Raw genomic sequence first — 18666 nt, 5'->3', positions numbered from 1 at the left:
GCATACAAGCCACCAAGGCGCGGGAAGCATTGTCCTGACTTCTAACCCTAATGGGCAGTTATGTCCATTATGGTCATAACTCAAGGACTACCTGTATCTCACACAATATCTTATTCAATCTAAAAATGAAGGGGACTTACCTCTACTGACTTATCCTTATGAAGTATCTTCAAAACAACTTCCAAAATATTGAGCCTGTTGATCACGACAGCATCAAACAGAGCATTTAAACCCTAAAAATACAGAAAACCAAGTAAGAAAGAGAGAAATAACGTGTGTGTGTGTGTGTATGAGAAAATATAAAGCTGGGGGTAAAAAGAAAATCTGGACAAAGAATGGAACTTTTGAAATAGACAGTATTTCCTATCTATGAATATTTCACAGTACGCTTATTAAGTATTTTTCTGGTAAACTTTTTTGGTAAACATTCTCCAAAATAATATAAAGTATGTTATATAAATTATTTGTATGCTTGTATGTCTGTGTGCGCAAGATTATCCAAAAATAAAATCAACTTTATTCAGTGGTGTTTAGCATTTGGTAAATATGCAGCCTTATTCTCAGCAGTATAAAGTTGTTCAAAAGAAGTCCAACCCATCTACGTATCTATAATCAGCAATGTCCTGTTGATTTTACAGGGACTTGCTTTTAGATGACACAGAGAGAACTGTAGTCTTAATTATATGAGATGTTGAACATAAAAGAGAAAGTCGTAAATAAAAATCTACAACTTGTGTAGCAAATTGAAACTGATATTGAGGAAGAATCTCTTTTATCCAGTATTAAGGGCTCGCAACATATCTGATAATCCACTTAAACTCTAAACATTCTTAGCTCTGCTAAATAATATGGGAATATTCCCCATTTTTCAGGAAAATCATCTTATACATTTGTTTTGAAGCATTTAACAAATTCCAAACATACTTTTGTTTATAATTTTACTTTGGAAGAAACACCAGTTCCACACAAGTGGACCTGCGCAAGTGTAGTCTATTTCAATCAGTTAGCAAAAGAGTTTCATCCTAGTTTAATCTAAATTTGGATAAACAAATGACAATTTCCCAAATCTGCAGATAATATAAAAGACCTCACTGCTGTCACATAAAAAGCCTTCACTCTCTTCAAAAGTCTATAACTTCATCATTAGTAAATCATTATTTAGCAATGGAGGTCAGGAGGTTAGTTGAGCCCATGAGGTGATGCTGATATACTGTGGATTGGTATTGTGCTCAGTTGCCATTATGTGTTTATTATATTGTTATTTTATATTGTGTGCTTTTTAAACTCTATCTTAGCTGCATAGAGTTGCTATTTTAAATTGATTAAAATATACAATAAATCCATAATTCTTTGACTAGATAATCTGAACTACAGCAAAATGCGAATGCCTTGGATTAACCAGTAAATTGTTGATTCTGAATTTTGGATCAATCTGGAAATTGATCCTGGCATTATTAGAAAATATTAAATAATGGAAGATTAATACACATATACATATATAAAACTGATAGATGAATTCAGTCATTTGTGACTTATAAATCATTATTTATATTACAGCATACTAATATGGATAGTAGAGATACAGGTATAGAGATATATTTCCCAGCAATGCAAGTTTGTTTTATAATTTAATATTCAACATCCTAAGAAAAAACATTTTTTTCTACATATCAAAGCTTTTACTTTTTTGACATGCACTGTTCAAATCTCATAAAATAGGCTTATGTTTTTTTCTCTACTTCAAATCATGTAACCCAAGTACAGATCATAAGATGAATGCACTTTTTTGAATCATATTAATTTGCATTTGAAAATGTCCACAATTTTCCAGAAAACCCAAATCCTTGTCAATATAGCCAAACCATGATTAAATCAAATTATGGTTTAGTGCAGTGTCTGGTCACTCATGACAGCAAGGATAATAATGAATAAGGGGAAGCAGCAATGCATCTTTCAAAAATGTTCAGAGCGAAAGAAAGCCGCTGAAATTGTAAGAAATCCTGAGTAATGTGGAAATACAGAAAATGCCTCTTTGTGTATAACACTCTAGTTACCACTGAATTGAGTTGTCAAGAAATGTTAAAATTACCAATATTGTAACGCCTTGTTCTTTGCACAGCATCGCCATAGTGCCAAGGAGAACACTCAGCAAAACCCAACCGACTGAGAACTGGGATCCTTCTTTATCTATCAATTTTAAAAGAAAAGACAAAAGAGAGAAAAATGACAGTCTATACCAGGGGTGTCAAACTCACGACCCGCGAAGTGGATGTGTCATGCGCTGACCACGCCCAACCCGTTTAACGAAGGGGGAAAAAGTTGCAATACATCACATGACGACAACGTGATGCTGTGAGTTTGACACCCCTGGTCTATACAGATCTTTAACTCAGGTTATTTGTGATTGCAAAATATAACTCAACATATATAGTTGTAATTATTTACTGTTAAAATGGTTTTTTTTCTTTGTATTTTTCAAGTGTTTTAAAAAGCACTTTCAATGTGTTTCTTTTCTTTTCTTTGAGAGTGTATATGCATCTTTATTAAGCCTTTGTTATATTTTTATCTTTCTATGATTTATTTAAAAAAAATAAAAAATAAAAAAATAAAGATGTTTTCTTAGTTTTGTACACTCAATGCACCATTACAGATGTCTAAAGGACATAGTTTTCTCGTCATGAGCTTAATATTCTGGACCCAAGTAGACATCAAGTTGGCTCCTTCTAAAATTTAAAATTTCTTTTAAAAACAGCCACTGTCCCTGACTTGGCTACTTCTGCGGAATGGATTTCTAAATTCTGAACTGCCTTCCTAAGCAAATCCACTTGAACTATCTTCACTTACCCCCATCTTAATAAGTAAGAAAGAAAGAAAGAGAGAATACATTGATCCTAAACCAATATGTTGGACCTCAATAGATGTAAGGTCTAGATAATTCCATTGCTGTAACCAGTGGTGGGTTTCTCCCAGTTCGGCCCGGTTCGGCCGAGCCGGTAGTGGTGACAATATGACATCACCGAACTGGTTCTCTTTGTCTGGGAGCTGGGTCCTCCTGCCCGCCCCCGTGTTATTCCTACCTTTTATTTCTTCTTTCTTAGCCCAGCTGATAGATGAGGCAGAGTGGATTGCCACACCTCAGCTGGGCAGATTCGTAAGGCGCTTGCACGAAGAGACGATCACGCGTGAAGCGTGTGCACGAAGAGAACCGGTAGTAAAGCCGGTTAGAACCCACCACTGGCCCTAACTCTTTTAGCTCGTGCAAAATAGATGTACTTTCAGAGAGCAATTCATGAGAAATACAAGCATTTCTTTTTTCAGATCTTTGCTCCTAGGACCAGCCTGCCTGCTCCACGCTATCACAGAACCCGGATGCCCTTATGGCTAAGACTGAAGACATTTTGCTTTTTAAATCAATCGATATCAGTCATAATCCAATCCAATAACCTGTAATATTTTCATTGCCAGGGTATTCTATAAAAACCAAGATATATGTTGCAGCACTCAAAACAATAAACGTAGCTTTTGCATCTCAATTTTCGAAAAAGTAAAGCAACAAAAAAAAGTGCCAATTATGACTCCAAAGATACACACGTGCCAAGTGTGTTAATCAGTTTAATGAAGCACACATTCTACAACTATGCTGTTTCTCCCACCATGATCTCCTGTCAGAGAATGGAACTCATTTGTGGTTGGCACCTGAACCTAGTTTAAACTGGTACACCATATTGTGGGAAGGCATTCTGCCACCCTCAGCAGATGGTCACAAACTCAATGTATGCCAAAGATTTGCAGCAAGCATTTTGATTCCTGTTCCAAAAGATACAATGCCCACAAGTGCTTCTGTCATTTTATAGAAGAGAATCTAGCTTATATAATTTGATTATATTCATACTGTAAGATTGTGAAATTTATACATTCACTTTAAGTTTCAATGAAGTTGTCCTGAGACAGAGGCCTACAGGTAGTCCTCCACATACGACCATAATTGAACCCACACTTTTTTTGTAGCTAAATGAAACATTTTTTAAGTGAATTTTACCCCATTTTGTGACCTTTTGTGCCTCTATTGTTAAGCGAATCATTGCAGTTGTTAAGTTAGTAACACAGTTATTAAATGAATCTGGTTTCTCCATTGACTTTGCTCTCAGGAAGGTCACAAAAGGTGATCACATGACCCCGGGACATTGCAACCATCATAAATATGAGTCAGTTGCCAAGCATTTGAATTTTGATCCCGTGACTATGGGGTATTGTAAGTGTGAAAAACAGTCCTAGGTCACTTTTTTCATTGCCGTTGTAGCTTTGAACCAGGGGTGAAATGCTCCTGGTTCGGACCGGATCGCCCGATCCGGTAGCGATGGCGGCAGGTGGTTCGGAGAACCGGTAGCAAAAATCCCTGCGGGCCCGCCCTCCCATCATGCCTAGCTGAGCCTCACGATCATCAGAGGCTTTTTTTTTTTACTTTTAAAAGCATTTTTTCTACAACTTCTTCCACCAAAAAAATGCTTTTAAAAGTAAAAAAAAAAGCCTCTGATGATTGTGCGGCTCAGCTGGGATCGTCAGAGGTTTTTCAAAGCATTTTTTTCTGCAACCTCTTCCGCCAAAGGGGTGGTTAAAAAAATGCTTTGAAAAGCCTCTGCCGATCAGGCAACACAGCTGGGATTGTCAGAGCCTTTTCAAAGCATTTTTTAAACCACCTCTTCCGCTGAAGAGGTTGCAGAAAAAAATGCTTTAAAAGTCTCTCTGACGATCCCAGCTGAGTTGCCTGATCGTCAGAGAGACTTTTCAAAGCATTTTTAAAAAAGCCTCTCTGACAATCCCAGCTGAGTTGCCTGATCGTCAGATATTTTTTTAAAAGCTCAGATATTTTTTAAAAAGATCATGTGACTGGGGACCGTTGCAGCATCCCCAGTTACATGATCAAAAAATTCAGATGCTTGGCAACTGGCATGTCTTTATGACAGTTGCAGCATCCCCATTTGCCGAATTCTCATCACGACCCCCCTGATTCACTTAACGATTCCATCGATTTGCTTAATAATCAGAACAAAAAGGTCATAAAATTGGGTGAGACTCATTGAACAATCATCTTTGTTTAACAACAGAAATTCTGGTCTTAAGTGTGATTGTAAGTTGAGGACTACCTGTACTGTATTTGTTGTTTTTTAAAAAGAGTTAGATTTTTTTTAAAATCATTTTTTAAAATCTTTTAAAATCATTTTTTAAAAATCTTCCCGGCTTGACAATAAGGTAACCAGAAAGAGAGCGGGTCACACGAGGACCAATCTGATCTTTATCACTGTAAGGATCATGGTAAAAAAATGTGATCGTTCATGTATCACTTCGATTTTTCATTCCATTTTAATGTCATTTCAGTGGTGAAATTGTCAGCCGTTTGCCACCGGTTCGCTGCCCGCGCATGCGTGGTGCGCACCAAACACATGCTGCATGCGTGTGCCAAATACACGCTGCTCACATGCATGCACAATGCACACCAAATGCACGCTGCATGCATGCACAGTGCACACCAAATGCATACTGCACGTGCATGCACAGTACACACAGTACACACCAAACGCATGCTTCACATGGAAAAAGAAGGCTTAAGAAGGAAGTAGAAGAGCGAGGGGGGGGAACAGCTGTGCTAGAAAGCAGGATTTTCTGCTTTCTAGCGAATATAAATCGTTATATTTCTAGCGAATATAAATAGCGAATATTATATCGATTTATAAATCGATATAAATCGCGTGGCACAGCTGATCGTCGGAAATACCGGTTTGGAGGAACCGGTAGCATTTTTTTACTACCGGTTTGCCCAAACTAGTGCGAACCGGTAGCATTTCACCCCTGTGTCATTTTTATAATAATATGTTGTTTTAAGATGTTACCATTTGGGCCATGTGATAACAACAATGAAAAAAGAATGAAAGAAAACCCTGCAGCTATTTTCTTCATCATTAGCAAGCACTATAGATTGGAAGTTTGGGTAGCCTAGCTCCTCCTGATGAAAGAAAAGAAGTAGCAAACACCTTAGGGCAGGGGTGTCACTCGATTTTGTTGAGAGCCTCATCAGGGTTGTGTTTGACCTTGGAGGCCAGGGTGGGCGTGGCCAGCTTGACGTCACTCATGTCGGGGGCATCTGTGGTGGCCCGAGGGCTCTCCTGGGCCGAGTGCTCTCAGCTGTGATGGCCTCCTGCTGCCTTCTATCAGTGAATATGGAGCTCAGGAGGGCCATGCGCGGGCCCTCCCCAGCTCCATTTTCGCTGGCAGAGGCACTGCGGGCCACTCTTTGCTGTTTCTAGGGCGGCCCTATGGGCGAGATCTAAGCACTCTGTGGGCTGGATTTGGCCCCTGTGCCTTGAGTTTGACCCTGGGGATTCCTGTCTCTCCTAGCATCAAGTCTGAACCCAACATTTATTTTCTAGGCAAGGAGATGAGTCAGAAAACACAGAATAAGGTAAAAGGTAAACATATGTGTTAGTCATTCCCAACTCTAGGGGGCGGTGCTCATCTCCGTTTCAAAGCCAAAGAGCCAGCACTGTCCGAAGACGTCTCTGTGGTCATGTGGCTGGCATGACTAAATGCCAAAGGCGCCCGGGATGCTGTTACCTTCCCACCAAAGGTCATCCCTATTTTTCTACTTGCATTTTTTCCGTGCTTTCGAACTGCTAGGTTGACAGAAGCTGGGACAAGTAACAGGAGCTCACCCCATTATGCGGTACTAGGGATTCGAACCACTGAACTGCCGACCTTTCGATCAAAGCAGCCTAAGACATCTTAACCAAATATTTATACACAATATCATACGTACACCATACAATATATGGGTACATAAAATGCATGCTACTGATGATATATATGGAAGTCCAAAGCAGGGGTGTCCAATCTTGGCAACTTTATGACTTGTGGACTTCAACTCCCAGAATATCCCAACCATCATAGGGAATTAAGTCCACAAGTCTTAAAGTTGCTAAAATTGGACCCCCATCTAAAGGCATGTCCACACAGTATTCCTAGAGTTAATTAGCTTCTTTAAAACAGTATCAGCATGGAGAAGTGGTTGGTTTTGTCTGTTTGGAAACTAAGCGATCTGGTTAACATCTGTTGACATTCCAGGGCTGTATGCTAGACTGGAAATTAAAAAAAGAAAGATCCACAAGAAAGAAATGGTAAAATATTTCCATGAGCCTGCTCAAAAGATGGCAATGTAACAATTACAAGGAGTTTAAATTGACTCAGAGGTGAAAACAAAACAAAATGGAAGCTTTCTCCAAACCAAGGAAATGTTTTAATTACAGAAGTTCTAAAAAATCAGATATAATTTCTATGCATAATAGTGCAAATTTATTTTGGCTCTTTGTTGCCCTATTTCCAAGATTTTTCCAATCTGTCATTGAAAAATTAAGGGTACCACTGATTAAAATACTGTTAACTCATTTGCAGGTGAGTTGGGAATGAAGATTAGATAGACCAGGGGTGTTAAACTCGATTTCATTGAGGGCTGCATCAGGGTTGTGTTTCATCTTGGGGATTGGAGTGGGCGTGACCAGGGTAGGCATGGCCAGCTTGATGTCACTAGTGTTGGGGGTGTCTATGGTGGCCTGAGCGCTCTGCCAGTGAAAACGGAGCTGGGGGGGGGCGGCATTTTCAACCACCCTCTGCCAGCAAAAGCAGAGGTCGAGGGGCCACGCACACCATCCCCCAGGCTTCGTTTTCAACTGCAATGGCTTCCTGCAGCCCTCTGCCAGCAAAAGCGGAGCTCAGGGGGGGCTGCGTGTACCACCCAAGCTCCGTTTTTGCTGGCAGTCGCACCGCAGGCTGGTCCTTCGTTGTTTCCATAGCGACCGCACAAGCCATATTTAAGCATCCCGTGGGCCAGATCTGGACTGCAGGCCTTGAGTTTCACACCCCTGAGATAGACAAAGTGACACTTTGGACATGCTGATTTCTGAAAAGAAACCATTCCCTAGTTTTCAAACTCAGGTATTCTGTTCATGCTTTTCGTCAAATGGCATAGCCTACCCAAAAACATTCAGGAGAAAAGTACTTACTCTCTTTAAACGCCTTGCAGTAGCCAAGAAAAGATAACAGAAAAAATAGGGCACACAAGAGGTCTGCTCTACCAACGATCCCTGCAATCTTAAAATGGAAAGGAAGAAGATTTCAGGGTTAGCAAATGAGCCTCTTACCCACCACTCAGACAGCAACAGTCTTTTAAATTATAAGTACTCCTCGACTTACCACAGTTCATATAGTGACCATTCAAAGTTACAATGGCACTAAAAAAAAGTGACTTTTGACCATTTTTCACACTTACGACCTTCGTAGCATCCCCATGGTCACCTGATCAAAATTCAGATGCTTGGCAACTAGTTCATACTTATGACCATTGCTGTGTCCCAAGGTACATGATCCCTTTTTGCAACCTTCTGACAAGCAAAGTCAATAGGGAAACCAGATTCGCTTAACAACTGGGTTACTAACTTATCAACCACAGTGATTCACTTAACAATTGTGGCAAGAAAGGTCATAAAATGAGGCAAAACTTACTTAAGAAATGTCTCACTTAACAACATAAATTTTAGGCTCCATTGTGGTCGTACGCCGAGGACTACCTGCAGTTTTTGAACACCAAACTCAGATTCACAGAATAAAAGGGCTAGAAGATATCTTAGAGACCATGTAGCCCAACTTCCTACCTTTGCAGAAATTTGCTCTTAGAATAAGTGAGATAATAAGATTGTTTACTCTAACTGAGGTGATATCCAAATATGTATTCTTCAGCTCCCAAAAGTTCTCTTCCAGCTTGGGAGGGGGTGGGGATCAAAGTTCTGGAAGGCTACTCAAGGACATCAGAATGTCTTTGAGTAGTAAATGGGTTTCCAATGGGTGGCAAAATAACCATAGCAACTTACCACAATTTTTCGTAGGACATTTTTTTTCCTAGAAAACCTATCCCACATCCCCTTTAAAACTACTTTCTAGTGCCCATGGCAATATCAACAAATAACAGCATGAAATAACTTAGAGCCATTTAAGCAATCACATGGCATGGACAACTGAATTGTGTAGCCTGACTATAGTCAGCCATCAGACAATATTCTGAGAAGAGAAGCCATGATGTTTTCCCTTCAAAATACACCAGGGAGGAAATCATGAGCTCAGAGATGGGGTAACTTTCAGGTTCACTGGAAGATTGGAACTTCTTTATGAGTCACAACCTACCCTTCCTTGGTCATTTCCTATATTTTTGAGAAACAGCCTGGAAGACATGAGGGAGCATTCAGGAGACCTCAATATCTGTGAATATTTCCCCCTCCTCATGTATATCTTTGTAAAATCATCAAATAACCAATCCAATTCCAAGGAAAAATGGAATCTTGCAAAAATCAAAAAAACATAGGTCTACCACCCAAACTATGTAGCATGCTACTAACATGTATGGGCCTCACATGTAGCCTCAAGCAGTAGTGGGTTTCAATTTTGGTCACTACCAGTTTGCTCGCGTGCACGCATGCGTTCATGACGCTTCTGTGAATGTGCAGAGACGTCTGGGCAGGTGGGCGGAGCCTCCCGCCGCCGCCACTACCGATTCGCCAGATCCAGGGCGAACTGGTAGCAACCCACCACTGGCCTCAAGAACAAATGCACCCTCTTAGTTATCTCTCTCTGATTTTACTCTTGCAGTAACTCTCCTTGACCTCCCACACTGACTGAGGGATCATGTGTTAACCGCTGAATCTTTATCCAATCTGCACACCCAAGAATTGCAGATTTCAGAATCACAGCGCTTTCTTAAATAAGAGAGCCACACTCTACCAACTCCTTTGAGCGGAACCAATTTCAGTTGTTGTAGTTGTTATTAAAAAAAAATCAAAAACAAACCATTTCATGGCAAGACATTGCTCCACATTTGAATGTGGAAGTCACAGATAAGACTAGATCATATGTAAAATGTTGAAATTTATTATTACTTCAAGATAGATTCAAACGTAAAGCCCCAAAGCATCTGTTAACTGGCTGATAGGATAAGCAGAGATAGACAAAATAGCGTCTTGACACATCAATATAACCAGACACCTGTGGCTCCCTACCTTACCTCAGTTTTATGGAAACACCTATCTTCATTGGCATGTTCCAAATGTGAAATCAGCCCCAAATATTGCTTAGTATAAACAACTGTCACCATCCAAAGACGACTCAACTAACAACTGAATCATGGCATCAGATTAAGTCTCTGTTCAGAAATGCATGGATGGCTTCATATGAGGATAACAGTGTATCCCAGTGTTAAAATCTGAATACCATAGTGCTTTTCCTCAGAGAACCCTTTAAAGAAACAGATCACAAGAGTCTGCTTCTGTCTAAGATAGATCATATGAACTGCTCTTGAGAAATTTGTTTCAAGAAAGACATTGGATATATCTAATGCAGCACATTTTGTGGGTGTTTCGGTAGGATATTGACTACCAAGGATTAATAAAAACTAGGGATTCTGCCATACAAGTACTTACACTTTCTCCTAGCAAAATGCTATCATCGATCTCCCCAATTATGGATACACCATGCGGTCTTTATGCCAATCAAGATACACTTTAAAAATAAATAAGTATATAAATTATCGGCATCTTTTGAAACCAAAATCTCTCTGAGGGATTAGTAATATACCAGAGATGTCAATGCAAAGGACAGACAAGCAAAGAGAAGTTGCAACATAAAATCAGGTATGTTGTATACCAGGGGTCCTCAAATTTTTTAAACAGGGGGCCAATTCACGGTCCCTCAAACTGTTTGGGGGCTGGACCAGCTGGGTGGGCGTGGCTAGGTGGTCATGTGACTTGATGGGCGTGGGCAATTTAGCAGTCCAAACAATACACACAAATTAAACTTTAATTTGTTATGCTCCTGAGGGTGGAAAACAGGTTAGCCTTGGGGTGTGTATGAGGGACTTCTGTTTGTGTGTGTGTGTATGTGTGTCTGTGTGTCTTTCTCTTTCTGGAGGCCGGGGAGGCAAAGAACTGGCCCGTTTTTAGTCTCCAGAGGCCTCCGCACGTTCCATTTTTGGCCTCCCTGGCCTCCAGAAGGCGGGTGGGGGCCGGTGCGTAGGTGGGGCGATGTAGGCGGGGCAATCTTGTGATCCTGTGTGGGCCGGATTAATGGCTTTGGCGGGCCATTAGTTTGAGGACCCCTGTTGTATACAGACACACAAACAGAGGAGTGCATACAAGACAGGTAACTGGCAGGAATACAAAAGATTAGATGACGGAACCCTAACGTTTCTGAGCACTTCTTAACACCCGAGTCATTAGGTACTTACACATTCAGTGTGCACAGGATGTACAGCAAACAGCAAAGCCGCTAGGAAGGAGGATTTGGGGACAAAGTTGAGCCTTCTTCCTTTATTGGTGTAGTGCAGCCCACCCAATAATATTGAGAAGACATCAACAATTAAGACAGAAATAATACAATGGAGTATTATATTGATGATATGAAAGCCCAATGGGTGGAAGCCTCCAGCTAAAAGGTAATTAATCCTATACAAGGGAAGACAAAAAGAAAACAGTGAAGTTAAAACAGGAACAAATGAAATTAGAATATGTTAAAATAATCCAAACGTGTGCTTTATGTATATGCACAGAGATGGCAGTGCCTGTGTAACTTAGTACAGAGGAGACATTGAAGGGAAGTGACAAACAGGGATGCAAAAGGCAGGCAACTTAACACTTGGCGTAGCAACTAGCACTCCTGTATCTGAAGCATCAGCAATAGGAAATAGGTTCTTCTCAACCTAGAAATAGAAGATCCTTTTTAGAGTTTTTGGTCCTTTCTTCTTTTTCAAGTGTTTTCTCCTTTTCTTTTGGTCTTCCCCAACCAGTGATTCAACCTGAGTTCCAGGACAGTTTCTGAACCTCTGTTAGTACCAGGGCAACATTAAATTAGTAGCAATCAAGAAGAATGATTTTAAAGCCAACTGAATATGTAAATGGTACACCATGTGTCCTGCATGCCACAAAGCTCCCAGGTTTAATCCTTGGCAACTCCGAGTAGGACTGGAAATCTTGCACCCATCCAATATATAGCAATATGGCACATCAAGTGGAAATGCCACTTTATTTATTTGCTTATGTTTATAAATAAATAAATAGCTTTTCCTTGTTAGATGCTTACATTGGGATTTATCCCACTAACACCAATCCATGGGCTTGTGAAGGAAGGTTGGAGATTACTCACTTCTTCCTTAAGAGGTTCTGAGTATGTGGATGTGAGAGCAAGTGTACTATAGTGGACCATATATTTCAATGAGAACCATAACACAATGGCAGCCTTCCAGCCAAGAGAACAAGGCAAGCACCAATGAAACTACATGTTGTCTTAAAATGTTGCTAATATGTTTGTGGAAGCAAACACAGTATATGTTCAGGGTTCTTAGTGATCTAGAAATGAGGCCCACATTTTACTTATGAGATGTTTCCAACTGTCTGTAACAGGAGAAGTTATTCTATACGAAGATGTCCATGGTTGAAGAACCCAAAATAATTGTCACATATTATCATCCACCAACAGATTATGCATCCAGATGGGAAAATCAATCTATATTTACAATACTAAATGACACTTTATTTCACTAAATAGACAGCATCTCAATGAATTTTATCCCCATTAATGACCCCATCCCCCAAAAGAAAGCAATCTTAAGGTAGCCTAAAATGTCTCACCTGAAAGTGAATACGGTAAGCGGTCGGTAAGATTTGTGGCTTGTATTGCTACTGAGTTTATTCCCCCAAAAGTCATGATGCCACAGATCACCAAGTGGGGTATCAGCCCTTAGATCCTGAAAGAAACGAGGCCCAAATTTAGGTGATCATCATGGCTCAGAATCTGAGCTCTAAAGCTCTAAATCAAAAGAACTGCTCAGCTGAGATTGTGCCTAGATTGTGTATTTAGAATTTAAATACAAATTAATTTAAAGAACCCTTTAGAATGCTCAGTTACTACTTTTGGTTTGGAACAACAAACTTTGGAACTTGTTTAATGACAAAAAAAGATTCTGCCAAGTGAGCAATTGCATTCTTTTTTTTTTTTATTGCAAAAGTTTTACAATTACATTTTCACCCCTTTTCCCCCCCCCCAAACTTCCCAACCTCCCTAACCCTCCCTAACCCTCCCCTCCCCCCCAGACTTCCCTATAATATACTCATACTCATAAAGAACCCTGATATAACACTTATATATAAACTTGAACCCCTCCCTCCCCTATATAATTTTTCTCTTTATCTCATTACCTTAAAAAATTTCTAGTGCATTATTTTCAAATAAAAGCTATTTGATACTTTCTAGTTTGATATTTGTTTTGAACATATTCTATCCACCTTTTCCATTCCCACTCATAAGTCTCTTGTGAACAGTCTTTTAAATATGCTGAAATCTTCGCCATCTCTGCAAAACTGGCCATCTTCAAAGTCCATTCCTCAATAGTGGGCAAAGCTTCATTCTTCCAATATTTACCTATCAACAATCTTGCTGCTGTTATCATATACAATATCAATTTTGTTTCACCCAGTGTAAAACCCTTAACTATACCCAATAAAAACAGTTGTGGAGAAAATTGAATTTTTTTCTTCAAAACATTCTGCATGACCCACCAAATTTTTATCCAAAAAGCCTTAACTTTCCTACAGCAATTGCATTCTTATTTCAATGCCTGTGAAACTTTTGGATAAGGTGAGGTAAAACACATTAGTATGTAATTTACAGGAAAATAAATAACGTGAAATAACTTTGACAATTTCACAACACCAGGCAAGGAAGGCAAGAGCATTCCAGCTGTGTCCATGCAGTAGGGCTCAGGTCCGATGAAAACTCTTTTCAGCAAGACAGCAGATTGACTGATTATGAGCCATCAAATTGTTTTTGACTTCTAGAGACCAATCAATCAGAATAGAGCTGGAAGGTCTTCTAATCCAAGCAGGAGACCTTATATCATTTCAGACAGTGGCTGTTCAGTGTTTTCTTTAAATAACAACAACAACAACTTTATTGTCGTTGTATGGGTATACACAGTATACCCATACAACAAAATTCACTTAACACCCAAAGACCAGGTCCAACATACATGACAATCCCCAAACATCCCCTACACTACAAATTCCCCACCCCTAAACCACCCAAACATCCACACAACAGACCAAGTAATGCTGTCCAACAGCTCACTGATGGTGGCCCTTTAGTTCATTGTTGAGTGCAAATATAGCTCTGGGATAAAAACTATTCAGAAAACGTGTGGTCCGAGTTTTAATTGTTCTGTATCTTCTGCCAGAAGGCAACAGTCCAAAAAGATTGTAAGCAGGATGGGAAGAGTCTCTGAGAATGTTATGCAACTTCCTCAAACAGCGAGATTCAAAGATGTCGTCCAGGGCTGGTAGCTGGAGCCAGATGATATTCTGGGCAGTTTTAACGATTCTCTGTAGAGCTTTTTTATCCACTGCAGAGCTTCTCCCATACCATGAAAGAATGCTGTATGTCAGGACACTCTCAATGGTGCTGTTATAGTAGACAGAAGTAGATGCTGAGATAGATTTATCTTCCTGAGCATTCTCAGCCTCTTCTGTGCCTTCTTCACAAGCATGTTAACATTCATAGTCCATGAGAGGTCCTCCGAGATATAAAGGCCCAGAAATTTAAAACTACCAACCCTCTCCACCTCCTCACCATTTATGTACAATGGTAACTGAACATCTCTCTTCCTCCTGAAGTCAATTATAAGTTCTTTAGCTTTTTTGGTATTAAGTGTAAGATTATATTCCTTACACCACAATGTCAGCCTTTGTACTTCCTTGCTATAAGCAGACTCATTGTTACTACAGTGAGGAACCAGACCATCCAAGCTCCCATCTATTACTAGGGTGATATGAAACCAGCAAGAAAGAACAGTACTAAGCAGCTGAGATGACATGTGAGAAAGGTAGGGATTCCATTATGGCCAACATATTGTCTTTTTGACACGCCCACATCCCGCCCTACAACAGATACCCTACAGCAAGAAGGCCAAGAACTATGTTAGATTTAATTTAATAATAATTTGAATTAAATTATTAAATAAAATCTTTGTGACTATTCCCTATGTATTTAATTATTTTCTTCTTTTGCACTATTAAAAATGATAATTACCTGGCAACCTTTGGAGGCACTCTGAAAGTGTGTCCAACGTATGCCTGTAATATCTACAGTATAATTAGCAACTGGGAGAAGGATGAAATAAATCAATTTGTTAGAATCCACGTCCTATATTTTAAAGCCTTAAAAAGTCTTCATAATTGTACAGCTCGGTCCTAGGCATGTTTAATCAGAAGCGAGTCATAATTTAATCAGTGCATTTTGTTGAGAGATAAAGCACACAGAACTGTAATTTCTAGGATTTCTCCCCCAGATTAAATACTTCAGAGATAGCAGGAACATATTAATATATTTGTTCTGCACTAATAGAAACTTTAGCAAAAAAACAGCAGGCAGTCTCATTACATCCATAACGCAGAATGCAAACAATAAGAAATTATTCATGCATGCTGCCCAAAGTATTACAACGCTCAGGAATAATTTATTCTACAGCTTATATCCATGGGCTTTTTTTCTTTATCTTTAGTAAATACAAAAATAAGGCAAAGCAAACCAAAAGCTCAGAAAACAGTCTGAAATGAAATTCTGGCATTAGTGCAGTTTGCACTGAACCTCTTGTTGCTTTAAATAGAGGAAGGATTTTATTTGGACAAATAAGACAATGACAATCTCTGTAAAACTGCCTGACTCGGGTTTTTTTTTTTTTTTTACAAAAAAAACCATGTAAGTGGAGGTCAATTAGCAAACACGGTCTAATCCACTATCATTAGATTTCATTTTTAGTTAATGAGTGCCTATATCAGGGCACATTCAATCTTTCTGGGAGTTGATTTGACAGGAAGCCAACCAACAGTCTTATAATGCTTTGGAGACTAAAAATACCCATTGGCATATCCACATTCACGATCCAAAGCTCACTTCAACAGATGGATTCTTTACAGTGTTTCTCAACCTTGGCAACTTTAAAGATGTGTGGACTTTAACTCCCAGAATTCCCCAGCCAACTATGTTTCTTTCCAGTATGTGTGTCAGATCTTGTTGTGACCTAGGCTTTCTGAGTCATTAAAACACACGAGTAGTCCCAAAAACCTCTTTTATTGCAACAGCTGTGAATTACGTTCATTCACAGCTGAGTCCCAATTACTTGCAAAAAGTCCTTCGGGGGAAGTCCTTCGGGATAATCACCAACCTTCATCTCCCTTGACACTCTGCCAAAGACCTACTTGGCAAAGCCACACAGATTCCAGAATCAAACAGAGATGCCGACTGGGAACAGAATTAACAACGTTGCTTTCCTGCGAAGTGCCCACGTGCCTTTGCTCTTCTTTTAAGCCTTATGGGAGGGGCCAATCATCTCCAGGCCTTACTCCCCGAGTCGTCCCTTTTGTTTTAACTGTTCATGCTTTCTGGCAGCTCTGCGCATGCGCGCACTAGGAACAGGCTCCTTCTGTTCCTCTGCCTCTCTGCTGTCCGACTCTGGAGACTCTGGAGTCCGCGCATCACTTCCAGATGGCTCTGGCCCCATCTCTGCCTCCGACTCAGAGCCCTCGTCCGGGCCTTCCCCAGACTCGAGGACTGGCCTATGTTCCTCCCCAGGCTCCTCACTGTCCGACTCCGCTGCCAGCTCCACAGGCTGCTGGCAGACCACAACAGATCTGCCATCAAACTGCTTCAGCCCTGCTTCGCTTCGATGGCAGCCTGCCATAAAATGTGTGGAGGGGGAATGGGAAGATTGGGAGGGGGGAATGGCAGGAACCAGAGCAGTAGTGGGTTTCAAATTTTTTTACTACTGGTTCTGTGGGTGTGGCATGGCATGGTGGGCGTGGCTTGGTGGACGTGGCAGGGGAAGGATACTGTAAAATCTTCATTTCCACCCCACTCCAGGGGAAGGATATTGTAAAATCTCCATTTCCTCCCAATCAGCTGGGACTTGGGAGGCAGAGAATAGATGGGGGTGGGGCCAGTCAGAATTTTTACTACCGGTTCTCCAAACTACTCAAAATTTCCACTACTGGTTCTCCAGAACTGGTCAGAACCTGCTGAAACCCACTTCTGAACCAGAGACGCCATTCAGAGACAACTGTTGAACGATCCAAGGCACAGGCTGATAGGTAGAGGTTAGTATACAGCACAGAACTTCAAACATGTGCCATGCACTTAAACAGAGACTATGTTCTTGAAACATTTGTTAAATCTTGAGTATAATCTAGGGCCGTGATGGCGAACCTATGGCATGCGTGCCACAGGTGGCACGTGGAGCTGTATCTGTGGGCACATATCTGAACGCGCCGGCCAACTAATTTTAGGGTCTTCCGGGTCCACCAGAAGTCAGGAAATTGGCCGTTTTCGCCCTCCCCAGGCTCCAAGAAAGCCTCTGGAGCCTGGGGAGGGCGAAAAAAATGGGCCTACTGGGCCCAACGGTAACCTTTTTGCCATTGCATGCCAAAAACGGGGGGAGTACAGGAGGGTTGCATTTGCATGCACGGGGGAGCACTGACTTATGGGTGTGGGCATGCATGCGCGTGACCCCCCGTGCTCCCTCCGCTTTTGGCACGCAACAGCAGAAAGGTTAGCCATCACTCATCTAGGGAGACAATAATGAAACCTGCACATGTAATGAAGAGCAACTGATTTTTTAGGTTCCTTTCTCTTGCAACCCTTGCTCCATGCATATACTTTTAAGTATTTTGAAGATAAGGTTGAACAGGCTAAAATCAAATTCTTAATAAATAAAACCATTTGACATCAACCAACAATTTCAGAATATTTATAACAGAATTCCATTTTCAGTTGTTCCCCTCTGTCTAGCATGTACGATGCCACAACCCAAACCTCATATTATAGGGCTTAGATTGGTTGCTGGAATTTCTCAAACAACCTACAAAGATGTCACTTTGTCAAGGCATGTAAGAATAGGCCTGTGCCAATAAAAATGACATTAATCTTGTAGCTGATTTACTGCTGCAAAGCTTTCTCCAACCTAACAATCAAGGACTTGATGTCAAAGGGTCAGGTCTTATGGATTTCCTGTCAGGAGTTTTATGCATTGAGTTCGGAAGAAGATTATGCCTCCTAATTGACCACAGAGTTATATATCTGATCTGACAATGACGTCTTATACCGCATCTATCATTACAGACCAGCATGGCTCTCATTGCCTAGCAGTGGCCCTTAAAACTTTTACTAAAGTTTTTGTGCAGCTCTGTTACATGAGGCTTCTGATGCCAGGTAATTGTGTGGAGCCAAGTCTGCTGAAATAACTATTCCTAATGCCTATCATGTTCTGCAGGATATTCTTGTTTTTAAAAATTATCATTCCTGAACTCTAAATATTTGATGCCAGTTCTTAATTTGCAATCTTGAATGTGATGAAATGTTGGCCCTTCCAGAGTATTAATGGTAGGAAGGAGGACCAATGGTAGAAGATGTCCTCTTCTGTCTTCATACATAGATACCCCCAAGCAGAGTAATACTACTTCTAGGTAATATACTACTGTAATTACCGTATTTTTCAGAGTATAAGACACACCTACCTTTTTGGGTGAGGAAAAG

General features: G+C 40.5%; 1 protein-coding gene across 1 annotated transcript in view; it reads right to left on the bottom strand.

The window, feature by feature from the left end:
• The window catches only part of TMTC4 (transmembrane O-mannosyltransferase targeting cadherins 4), a 54651-nt gene that overhangs the window by 18481 nt on the left and 17504 nt on the right, over positions 1-18666 (bottom strand). Inside the window, exons 3-7 of the mRNA XM_070943143.1 lie at positions 12717-12832; positions 11318-11534; positions 8052-8139; positions 2090-2187; positions 141-233 (exon numbers count right to left, since the gene is read on the bottom strand). Coding sequence (XP_070799244.1) covers positions 141-233; positions 2090-2187; positions 8052-8139; positions 11318-11534; positions 12717-12832 — 612 coding nt within the window. The remainder of the gene's footprint in view (positions 1-140; positions 234-2089; positions 2188-8051; positions 8140-11317; positions 11535-12716; positions 12833-18666) is intronic.

Source organism: Pituophis catenifer, unplaced genomic scaffold, assembly GCF_029215685.1.
Source record: "Pituophis catenifer annectens isolate HBS135680 unplaced genomic scaffold, rPitCat1.0.hap2 SCAF_4, whole genome shotgun sequence".
NCBI classification, from domain to species: Eukaryota; Metazoa; Chordata; class Lepidosauria; order Squamata; family Colubridae; genus Pituophis; species Pituophis catenifer.
The sequence above is the reverse complement of the archived record's forward strand: the minus strand, read 5'-3'. Positions and strand labels throughout refer to the sequence as shown.